The sequence below is a fragment of the Pezoporus flaviventris genome, unplaced genomic scaffold (genome assembly GCF_033815535.1).
Source record: "Pezoporus flaviventris isolate CSIRO_AGI_PZ_B2104156 unplaced genomic scaffold, CSIRO_AGI_Pfla_v1 ptg000030l, whole genome shotgun sequence".
Classification (NCBI taxonomy): domain Eukaryota; kingdom Metazoa; phylum Chordata; class Aves; order Psittaciformes; family Psittacidae; genus Pezoporus; species Pezoporus flaviventris.
Genome location: NW_026892578.1, coordinates 1048230 through 1060649, shown reverse-complemented (window position 1 = coordinate 1060649; position 12420 = coordinate 1048230). Strand labels below are relative to the sequence as shown.

At 40.9% G+C, this 12420-nt stretch overlaps 1 protein-coding gene across 4 annotated transcripts in view; it reads left to right on the top strand.

The window, feature by feature from the left end:
- The first annotated feature begins 144 nt into the window (after positions 1-144).
- Positions 145-12420, top strand: part of SLC9A4 (solute carrier family 9 member A4) — a 34450-nt gene continuing 22174 nt past the window's right edge. Inside the window, exons 1-3 of one of the 4 annotated variants that reach the window (XM_061459620.1) lie at positions 145-953; positions 4099-4562; positions 9485-9744. In XM_061459620.1, the coding sequence (XP_061315604.1) occupies positions 650-953; positions 4099-4562; positions 9485-9744 (1028 nt within the window). In that variant the 5' untranslated portion in view covers positions 145-649. The remainder of the gene's footprint in view (positions 954-4098; positions 4563-9484; positions 9745-12420) is intronic. The other 3 variants (XR_009744450.1, XR_009744451.1, XM_061459619.1) reach the window with 3 other exon arrangements.

Below are 12420 nucleotides of genomic sequence, written 5' to 3'. Positions count from 1 at the left end.
TAATTCAGACCTTCTTCTTTCTTTTGTTATTATGTGCTAAATTACGTTCATGAATTTAGGGGAGAGAACACGTTTCTAAACAAGAAGGCAATTTGCGTGGTCCTCCACCAGATGTCCCTACTGTAAGCCCTGCAGAGCACATTTATTTACACGCCGAGCAGCTCTGTTCCCAGCTGAGAAAGGACCAGTGAGCAATGCCAAGTGTGGTGGTATCTGAGGTTCCAGTTGCACTGGGGAGACAGACAGGGAGTGAGGGCAGAAGAGGAAGGTATGGAGCAGGCTCTCCTGCGTGCACAGGGTGCCACCATTTCACCCACCTGATACTATTCACTTGAGCTGTACTTGCTACCTGAATTTTTTTGTTTGACAGTGGGAAAAAGAAATCAGAGTGGCTGGATAAATAATATAGTTAGAAAGGGCTTTTATTCCTTAACAGGGTGATGCTGTTGCTGAGGTTTATCTAGGTTGAAGGAACCTGCAGAACCGGTATCTTTATACAAACTCTAGGTCCGTCTGTAATACAAGGAACAGGACAGGCACATTAGGGCTTTTAAAACGACATCTAAAAGGCAAATGAAGCAGCCCTGAGGAAGAAGCGGCCATGGATACGAGCAGCGCGAAGCAACAGGAGTGAGTGTTGCATACCTTCATGCACCCACTCTACGCTGTATCTGTAATAAAACAGTCAGAGGCAGACATGGGCTCTGCCACACTTGTACGTGCAATGCTTTTGAACTGGTTGCTCTTGCTGTTGAGTCTGGTATGCTGTTCTGCTGCGGCTTATGTGGATGAGCCCAACCTGAGCAACAGTTTCTTGCCTCACTATGAACCTGATCAGGCTGTTGGCTCTTCACAAGATACGAGGCTACATGTTTTCACAGTGGACTATGGCTATGTGCAAATTCCCTATGAAGTTACTCTTTGGATCCTCCTTGCCTCTCTTGCAAAAATAGGTAAGTAGAAAATGGGATCTTGGGTCCTCCTACCTCAGCAAGAAGTTAAAAACATACCAGGTAACCAAGTATCTTCCATGCACTTTGTAGCTGGGATTGTTTTTACAGCTTCTGTCCTCAAAAGAAAAGGTGTGTTCATTACCATGGCAATGACAAAATTCCAGCTCTGAATGCTTCCAGCTTACTTAGGTAAATATATGACCTCTAACCCTCCTGTCTCCTGGGTTGTCTATGTTAGTGAGTAGAAACGGAGCTGCCCTACACAGTGCTGTCCATCCCTTTCTCTAATTTTTAAATGTCACAAGTTACCAGAATCTACAACGTGCCACAGCTGTAGAAATCAGTAACACCAGCTGAGCCTTCAAGTGATTTGAATTTGGGTGAGAAAAGTGGGGAGAATTCTTCCATTGTGTAAATAATAGGAAATATTTCCCTTTGAGTCTTTGTTTTACGTGTTTGCTATTTATAGTTGCTCAGAAAGTAATACCAGAGGAGAGAGACTGAGAGTCTGAGTGTAGGTCATTAGAGATGTAGGGTAAGTGCCTTTTCAGTACATACCAATGCATCCAGCTTCTATTAAAACTCCCTGTAGGTATCTGAATGAAGAAAGACGACTCATGGGGAGGTAGGAACTGCAATGAACATAGCAAAAAATGGCTCACCATGTGTCATACATGTTTGCATGACTGGGTTCAAAGTATTTTGACCATTCAGAATTAATGCAGCAACATCAAATAAATGAAGAAGATAGTACTAAAGTGAAGAGCTGCGCACATGCGATCTCCCTGTCCTTTTGATCTCTCCATGGGATTTTTCAGAAGTTACTATGGAACAGGCTGGGAGGTGGGACCCATGGTTTTCTGGAGGTGGCCTGAAAATAAACATTTTTCATGTCATAGTCCCACAGTTGACAAAAACTGTTACCACTGGCCATGATTTGCCAGCTTTATAATAGCTGATGATCTCAATCCAGTTCCTATAAATAAATTCTTCACTGCTAAACTAATAATAAAGATTTTCACAAGTCAAGTCTGCTGTTATGGTGTCAGCAGAATGTGACAATAGCAGTGAGCGTATTGATCAATTTCTTCATCATCCATAAAAGCACAGGACTTGCCATATTATAATTTTCTTGGTTTGAGCAAGAAACAGATGTTATAGAAGAACTGTGTGATGCCTTCCAAGCATCCTCCAAAGCAAACTTGTTCCTTAGCCAGGGGTTTTCAAGTAATATTATTTTCATTGAAAAATGTGGAGCTGCTGACTCAAAATCTATTTGGTAGGAAGAGTTAGTCTGAATAATCTGGTTACCTAGGGAAGAAGATTTCCAAACCGTTAAACTTTTCTGTGTTCTATTCAGGCATTATCTTCTTTCCAGATTTCAGGATTCCAGGGTGGGAAACATTTCTGAGACCTTGAAAGACAAAACAATCCCCTTATCCTGTAAAACTGACAGAAGAATTGAACGAGATTTTTTTTAATTAGAAAAGTAGATGAGAGAAGCTATGATCTTAACATACTTTCCAGTATTTCAAATAATCTCCGAAATAAATTATTTAAAATGTCATGCAAATATTTTTCTTTTTCTTCAGTGTTTAACATAGATAATTTGAGGGTTACAGAAGCGCAGTCATGGTATTAACTTCTGGAGTTATGGAATGAAATTTGACCTAGCCTCAGGCATGGAGACACAGCCACTGGATTTAAAGGCTTATTAGTCTGCCTCATTCTCATTCTTGTAAATTCTGAATAATTCCTTAAACTTCTAATAAAAGAACCTCTCATTTACAGTATAATGACACAGTTCCTGGTAAAGTAACTAGATGAGCCATTGCTAGACATTGTCTTGGTATTGGTATCAGTATTTGTGTCAGATGGGAAGAATTATGCAAATGCAGTTGCACTAGTAGTACATCAAGGTGGGCAGGAGATTCATACCCACAACATTTATATTGGTAAGTATGACCCTTTTTCTGTAAAACAGCTTGGCTACATCTATGCTTGTAAACTACCAAGCACCCTGTTGGGAAGCTGTGTGTGACTGTCCATACCACATCAGTGCTGGCGTGTTCCTTCTCAGCTATGACTCGTTGACAAGCCTTCTCCCAGGCAGTGCTTAGGCAGACTTGTGGGCCAACATATGTTCCCACAAGCAGTTTGGATGTGACCACTATTTGCTGGAGTAGGGAAGAGAATTTGGCTGTATGGATGCAGCCTGAACCTTTCTGCTTTGAAAATTCTCTGGCCTGATTAATTTGCTATAGTGTAGACCCAACCTTTTTTCTAGTAAGGGAAAAAAAAATCAAACCCTTAGGATGCATTATTTTCTCAGATACTTAATGGCTGTTGGTAGCTCTTTCAGCTCAGCTGAAATCATCGGTTTTCTTTCAGTAAACTAAGTCATAGGGTTCTTTACACTATGTAGGAACAGCAGTTTTCCCAGAAATACAAGGTTAGTCATCTTGTACAATGCCTTATATTACTGTGGCTTGATTACTGCTGCTTTGGATATGTTATTGTTCATGAGTACTCAGCCCCTCTGTGGATAGCCTTGAGTCCATTTCACACTTCAGGGGAGTGCTGGAAGTGGAGGGAGCTCAGCAGATGATGGCATCTGGGCTGCTCCCTTGGACTTCTCCAGATTCCTGGTCAGCCCAAATCCAGCAGGAGCTCTGCAGCCAGTAAGCCTCCACAGCACTGGGCGGGGGGGGAAGCTGCCTTGGAACCTGCAGCCAGGGAGAGGGTATCTTTGAGATGGAGGGACAATACTGTGCCTCAGAGGTTTGGCAGTAGCAGTTTGGCAGCAAGGACTCTTGAAGAATGCTTTCTTTCCAATTTGTGGAGCACAATTTCAAAGAAATTTCTGCATTCTTAGAAGTAGAGCTTAGACTCAGTCACACTTGTTCAGAGGTTGAGAGCTGGGGAGCAGGTAGACAAGAAATTTTTTGCCAAAGTCTTCCTCTGCTTTAGAAGTACAAGTCTGGGAATGTTTCATTTTGAAGGGAACGGTACTGCCTGTTTTTACATTCATAATCTAAAGAACAATACCTGGCTGTCTGATGACAAAGTATTTGAAGGCAGGCAAAACATCTGTCTGACATCAAGTTAATTTAAATTGGAATAATACCCTAATGTTTTATTCAAGGTTTCCACCTCTATCACCGATTACCCAGACTCATGCCTGAAAGCTGCATCCTGATTGTCATTGGAGCACTAGTAGGAGCAATCATTTTTGCTTCAGATTACAAATCTCCACCGGTGATGGACTCAAGTATTTACTTTTTGTATCTCCTTCCACCCATCATCTTAGAGGAGGGTTATTTCATGCCAACTCGCCCATTTTTTGAAAACTTTGGGTCCATCCTGTGGTGGTCTTTGCTGGGATCTCTGCTAAACTCATTTGGAATTGGCTTCTCCCTCTATGGGATCTGCCAAATAGAAGCCTTCGGCCTGACTGACCTGGACCTGCTGCAGAACCTGCTCTTTGGCAGCATGATTTCAGCTGTGGATCCTGCGGCAGCTCTGGTAGTTTTCGAAGAAGCCTCCGTTAATGAGCAGCTCTACATGATGATCTTTGGAGAGTCATTGCTAAATGGTGGCATCACTGTGGTGAGTCTCTTTCTGCTCCTTGTCTTCCCTTCTTTAGGCTCTTGTGGCTTGTAGGGTTATTTGGCAAAGGACAAGAGCAGCTCTAAGGAGATCCTAGATACATTATTTATGTTGTGGATACTCTATTCCATCACACACAAGTAATTTTAATGTATGTAAAGATTACATCTTATATTAACTCTTTAAAAAGCATATTGTGTTAGATCCGATAGGAGAGGGAAGCATAGACCACATCTTGCTTGTGCATTCACTTAAGTGAATAGATAAGCTAAGGCTGATTTCACTGGTAGGATCAGTGTAAGACCTAGAAAAAATTCTTGTTATTGTGCAAGCAGGTAAATAGAAAATTCTGCTGCTTAAAGACATTCTACTGCTTAACCTTCTGCAGCAGGGATAAAAACACAGGACACCTTCCTTGTCACACGCCGTAGAGAGCACTCTGCAAAAAAACCCCAGCCAAACCAGATGTGAACAACCTCCTGCTTCTCCTAGGAAATTCCCCAGAGACCTTAGACAGGGATTCCAAAAGCCACTAATAACTTTGCATAACCATGTTTCTATCAGTAAAAAATTAATATCTGAAAAATATTCACCTTTCTCAGATGTCTTATCTTAAGTGTCCAGAAACAGTGCTTCAGGAATAGGAGAGATTTTGTTTGTTGGGGTTTTGGTTGGTTGGTTGATTGGTTCAGGTGTGTTTTGGGTGTTTTAATATGAAAAAATGTTTTTTACAGAACTCATCTTGCTAATACTTTTCTAAAAGTTTGCTAAAACTTGGAGCAACCTGAAATTCTACCTGCAAACCGCAACTGACAAAGTCAGAAGATATGTGGTTTTCAAGGAAGAGATTTCAAGCAGGAAATTCAAGCACAGAAACTAACAGGACTGCTCATGTGCTGCAAGTTAACTGCAGGTTAAGGAGTTTTGCTAGATAAGATCTTTACAGAATTTTAATCACAGGAATCTAGAACACATAAAAACTATTCTGATGCTGTTATACATGAGGTACAGCACAACTTGGACTTTAAAATCTGTGCAGAGTTCACTGCTGAAAGGTTTTGGGGGAGAAGTGCAGCTTATGAGCAATGCAAAAAGGAAAAGGAATGAAGTAATTTCTTGCAAACCCTTCCTCTTGGTGAATCACATGTAGGACTGATGTTAGGAATAAATGTTAATTAACTTTACATGCAAACTGCTTGTGTATTACAGTTGTAACAAAATAATCCAAATGCATCTATCACTTTCACCTGCCTTCTTGGTTCCTTCACATGCAGACCTCAAAAAGTAATACCTCTTCCTCACACTGGGAAAGCTTGTTTCATCCTTTTTTTGACTGGCTCTTTACATTGCCTTCCCTTTGTTCCCAGCTGTTATTTATGATGTGGATCCAGCTCATGGTATTTACATGAGCTTTCAGTCAGCATCCTGCTACAGCATAAATGTGTAGTGACACCCTTTAAGAACACTGGTTTGTAGGCATTCCCCAGCAACACTAGGTAAGTCAGCAAAAGAGATGAAAGGGCTGTACACAAGGAGTGCTGGCTACACCACTGTGACTTCCATTTGCCCCACATCCTCTCATCTTTGGGGCTCTTCTCAAAGCAGCTGTGTTGCAATCAGTTTGTCAGCTCTTGCTGATGCATCTGTGCATTACCCACATCTCATCCATTTTCAGGACATTCAGATCTTCAGAATCTCTACCTAGTTTCATGTTTGAGGAGACTGAAATAACTGTCACCTGTATGGAGCCCAATAGGTGTATTTCTCCTCTCTGATACCCCTCTTGCTTTTTTAAAGGCTTTAAAACTGTGTATCTTAGGCGTCTCAGTTCCTCCCTTTTTTCTCTTAATAGTTTCCTTCAAGTTAACTCTATGTGTTTAAAAAGATAGTATCACCAAGATATATTAAGCATACATACTTTTTATATTGTTTAAATGCAAATATCCCCTGGTTCTCTCCAGTCTGCTTATCAGCTTGAACATACTTTTTTTCCCCAGCAGGAAAAACTGGTATGAAATTTCTGAACTTGTGTATTATTTGAGCATCAACAGCTCCTTCTCCCATATTTAGTTCAATATCCTGGTATAAATTTTTTTTCAAAATTACAGGCTGCGGAACGTGAATCATTACTTAGGAGTTATGCATTTGACTTAAGGGACAGAACAAAAGTGCTTAATTTACCTTTTTTTACCCATTTGTACCTTCTCCTATTCTCCTCGGTAGGGCCATGTCTATGGGTGGAACAAAAGGCTGTAGGTCCTGCTAATTTCTTCCTGTTCCAGTTGCTTCTGAGCCGACTGTTTGCATCAGAAAAGTGCGGAGAGCAACAGGACTGTTCCTAGTATGTATCATACACTAGTGGATTTTCAAAGCCCTGTTCAAAACAGCAGTGATGTTAAATTCAGTGCAGGTTTCATTCAAACCTGAACACAGCTGGAGGACGTGATTTTGCTGGGAAGTGTTTCAGGCATCGGAAACTCTGCTCCCACACATACACAGACCATTTCTGTCCCAACAGGAGCTGAACACCTGCGTGCATGAGGAAACAGAATATTTCCCCTTACTACTTCATCTCCGAGGCCTCATTTTAGAAATGCTGAGAACACCTATGCCTCATGCTGTAGTCAAAATGAAGTGGCAGTGACCATTTTTTTCTAATGGTGCCCTCTCTTCTTTGTATGCAGTAGCAGACCATTTAAAGAAATCTAGTGCATGATGGAGATGCAAGTAAAATTAACTTCTTTATTTGAGGGGATTTGAATTTACTCTTGGATGTTTCTGAGGAAGGCTTTGACCACTGGGATGTATGGGTGCTAGGAAAGAGGATGAAGATATTCTCTGCTCTGGTTGTTGAAGCTGACCCACTGTGTTCAGAGTAAAATTAAATACATGTGGTCAGGATGGAAAGAAAGAGTTATGAAGGCTGCTTGTGTCAGTGGTTAAGATGGCCGCTTTAAAATCTTTTTTCCAGAGCTTCTGATGTGGATGGCATGTGCAATGTATGTATCATATAGACTGCTGGAGCAGGGACCTGTCCCTCGGGAGGTCCCCTGTGGGCAACAGTGTCACGCTGTCTCTTCCTCTCCCTAGCTTAAACAGCCACCCAGTGGTATGCCGCTACATGGTAATGTCCTCTCCAAAAAACCCAAAGCATGACATTCTCACAGTTGTTAAATGAGGCCAGCTATCAATACATCCCTTCACTGGGTGAACAAAGGCATCCTAAGCTGATTCAGGCTTTCCGACCATGTAAAAATTATAATACTCAATTTACTGGCATAAACACCACAGTGTCTAATCCGCTCTAGTGAGAACCCACCTGGGATACTGCATCCAGCTCTGGAGTCCTCAGTACAGTAAAGACATGGACCTTTTAGAGAGGGTTCAGAGGAGGGCCACAAAAATGATCAGAGGGATGGAGCAGCTCTCCTATGTAGACAGTCTCATTTTTCTTCTCAGCCGGAAGAAGAGAAAGCTCTGGGTAAACCTAATTGCAGCCTTTCAGTACTTAACAGGGCCTATAAAGAAAGATGGTGAGAGACCTTTTAGCAGGGCCTGCTGTGACAGGACAACGGATGATGGTTTCAAACTAAAAGAGGAGAGACTCAGGCTGGATGTGAAGAACAAATTTTGTACATTGAGGGTGGTAAAACACTGGCACAGGTTGCCCAGAGAGGTGGTGGATGCACCATCCCTGGAGACATTCAAGTCCAGGTTGCATGTGGTTCTGGGTAACCTGATCTAGCTGAAGATGCCCCTGCTCATTGCAGGGTGGGTTGGACTAGATGACCTATGAAGGTCCCTTCCAACCCAAACCATTCTATGATTCTATGATTCTAAATGGAGCTTTATTTGTATAATGCAGTTCAGGATGTTGTATCGAAGAGTTTACTCCAAAAAAAAAAAGTTATAAAAAATGAAAATTATGTCATATTTTCATAATTTCCATTTTAATCCACCAATGATAGCATATAGACACTTTAGGAACCAGAAAAAGGGAGAAAAAATTACTAAGTAAGATTTTTCATCACAAATTTCTGCAGAAAAGAAATTTTGACACTGACAAACTTATCTGATCTAAATTAAATTACCTTCACAGACCAAATTATACAATGTATGAAATTAATTCTTTCGTTTAATCTGACATTCTTTTTATTTTTGTCATTTCAAGCCTTCTAGTCAAAATATATGTGTGAAGGGTCTTTAGGCCATTTAAAGTGCCACAGCTTTTGATCCCCACTTTGCAATCAAGACAGAGTTCCTGTATTGTGAGACTAGAGAGGCTGTATTTATCTAGCTAGAGTCAATATGAAACTGAGGCTTCCATATTTCCCTTGCTTTGCCTTGCCTTCCCTCTACTGCTTCTTTTCCCATTCTCAGTGATTCACAATTTTTATGTGTCAAATACTACTGAAAAACATTTAACATTCCCCAGTCTATCTAATGAAGTGTGTCCACTCTACAGATCATATAGACAATCTAAATGGGATTTAAATCAAAAGTGTGATTCTTAGTCACTGCCCTGCCCCATCCTGAATCAGAAAGAGAGCATGGAGGGTAGAGCCTGAGGTTGATAGGTACCCATCTGGCCTTAAACATCTGCTACAAAGACCAGTTATTAAGTTCACTTTCAGAAAACAAACAAAACAAAGAGTATTTTTTTTGTTACTTGAATTGCATTTGATCCCCTAGAGTTTTACTCTTGTTACATAACCGTCTACCCTTCCTGGTTTTGCTATTTTTTGAAGTGCTTAGCAGACCCTCATTTCTGGGACTTGTTAAGAAGGGCTGAGGTTTCAACTGTTACTTTGCTGATCCATTTAAAGCAATTTCGGGTACACACACACACAGAGCTATGAGGTGAGTAAGCCTGCCAGGTTCATCAAGACACCTGACTGTTGTCTCCTTATTTTCACTTGTAGGTTTTATATAACATCTTCATCGCCTTCACCCAGATGCACAGGTATGAAGAGATCGAATCCATCGACGTCTTTGCTGGCTTCGCTCGCTTCTTCGTGGTGGGGCTAGGTGGCATGTTGTTTGGCATTGCCTTTGGATTTGTTTCGGCGTTCATGACTCGATTCACCCACAACGTTTCTGCTATTGAACCCCTGCTGGTCTTCATGTTCAGCTACCTGGCATACTTGTCCGCTGAAACCCTTTACATCTCAGGCATTTTGGCGTGAGTATCTCTGATGGCTTTTCAGATGACCTCTGGAGGGAAGTATTATTACTTCGAGGAGGGGATTTGCATGAGGTTGGTACAATACAGGCATTTTCAGTCTCTGTCCCAGAGATCTGCAGTGGAAGGCTTCTAAAAGATCTGTAAAATGCAATGCTAACTAGGAAATGCAAACCTACAGTCAGCATAAGTATAGATGTACTATTGAGGAGTGCATATCTGCTCTGAAACTTTTTAGATTTTTGCCTATTGAAAAAAACCCTGCAAACTGTGGGTGAAGTGACTAGTGCTGCCACCGTCTGTCTGCTGCCTCTGATAAGATCAGCAGAATGAGAGAATCATTTGACAATAGGTCAGAGTATCTACATTTATTTCTAAGCAGCATCACCATCAGATTACAAGAGAGATGGAAAGTAATGAGTATGCAAACATAATAAAGAATGTCTAAGGTTTTGCTTTTGTACACAGCTGTGAACATCAGCCCTAACAGACTTTACTGGAATTACTTTACATTTGAACAGCAGCATTGGAACTGACAGTGGACAAAACCAGACAGCCAAGGACATCAAGTATATATGCATACATATAGTCATGCATATGGATATTGGTGATCATATTTTAATGTGATCAGGATAGCTTGATGCTGCTGTAATGCTAGTGACTGCTTCCTGCAGTTAGAAAGCTGAAAGCTCTATTGACCATAGTAAATGAAGAGAGGATGAGTACTGTCCGAAGGAAAGAGGGCAGCATCAGGAAAGGAGTCAGAAGAGAAAGGAAGGAATAGGGGTGAAAGTGAGAGACTTTACAAGAAAGCTGCTGGGAGGTGAATTTCAAACATAATACTGATTTTCAAACAAATAATGAATAATGAATTTCAAACAAAGAGCTCCTCAGCTAGGTAAAGAAATGGGAACCTGATGATAGTAAATTCTCCAGCTGATGTTGGTGGCTGCTGCAGTCTCAGTGCCTAGCTGTTGGGTGGAATCAGCCTTGAATGCCTTGTGTTGGCTCTGATCTTGCATGCTAGGTCTTGCAGGTACTGGTGATCCAGAAAGGAGTCCCTTTTATTGAGGACAAACCAATTTAAACCTAACAAATACAAGTATGTGGCCGCTGATGTTCAGACAGCTGCATTTACTCACCTTCACTTGTCAAAGCCTGATTTCATGGAATCATAGAATCATAAAATATTTCAGATTGGAAGGGACCTTTGAAGGTTATCTAGTCTAGGGGCAATGACCAGGGGCATCTTCAACTAGATCAGGTTGATCAGAGCTCCATCCAGACTGACGTTGAATGTTTCCACAGATGGGACATCTACAGCCTCTCTGGGCAACCTGCTCCAGTGTTTCACCACCTTCATTGTAAAAGATTTCTTCCTTATATCTAGTCTAAATCTACTAAAATCTTTTAGTTTAAAACCATTACCCCTTGCCTATTGCTACAGGGCCTATTAAAATGTTTGTCCCCATCTTTCTTATAAGTACCCTTTAAGTGTTGAAAGGCTGCAATAAGGTCTCCTCAGAGACTTCTCCAGAATGAACAATCCCAATTTGTTCAGTTTCAGAGTAGAACTGGCTTTGTAAAAACAGCTTTTTAGGATGGTCCTGGGAAGCAATATTTGAATATTTAGTCATATTAAATAAGTAGTTAGACAGGATATATGTTTTCCTGAGCAATTAGATAAAGAAAATGACTCTTGTACTGTGTTTTGTATATCCAACACATTTGCTGTGATTGAGATAACTAACAGCTTTAATTGAGCATGTTTAGACCTAGCATGTAGTGAACACTCATACCATATGGACCCTTTCCTACCTGCACTGCCCAAAGTACTGCTTCCCTGCCTATTCGTTACACTAGACTACATGGGTCTTTATTTCTTTTGCTTCATATTTTCATTAGAGTGCTGAAATTATTACTAATAAAAGAATGTTAATATAGTTTATTATTCTTACTGCTTCATTAAGGAAATTATTGCTTGTTTTAGGGATGGGAACTTATTGTCACCCTTCTGAATTATTGAGGAAATCATTAATCTTTCACTTGGGTCATGAAAGTCTATTATGCATGTGCCTCTGAAAGTCAACAGTATTAAACATTTATTCCTAATGGCCTTGTCTTAGAGTGTCCTTGGACCTGCTAAATGTCTCAGCTTCACGAAAATACCCTTGAGATTTCTTCAGTGGAAATTAAATGAGCAGAAGCTAGACGAAGGGTTATTTAATGAACAGTCAGCATTCTCTGAATTCACAAGTTTGGAAAAATATAATCAGAAGAAGCCCCCAAAGACTAAAATACTATCAGTAGAAACTAGATAGATGATGGACTATGTTACTAGCATAGCACTCAATCTATTTATTACCTATGACTATGGAAAATAAAGGGGGAAAGAGGAAACCTCCTTTAGTAGGGCTGCCCAAGTACTACTGCTCCAGGTGATTAATACTAGCAATTGTGTCAGGCTGCTGCTCATGCCTCTGAAGCAGACTCTAGTCTTCATTAACTGAAGAGGTGAAAAATGTCCTTATGCTTCCTTAGCATGTTCCCCACGCTGAATAAATAAGAGGGGAAGGACACATCTATAGGGTAACTGGATTTCCCCTTGTTCTACACAGTGGGCTGCTGTGGGTTGAGTCACTGAAGCTTATCCTAGCCCTGTTGATCTTGCCAGCT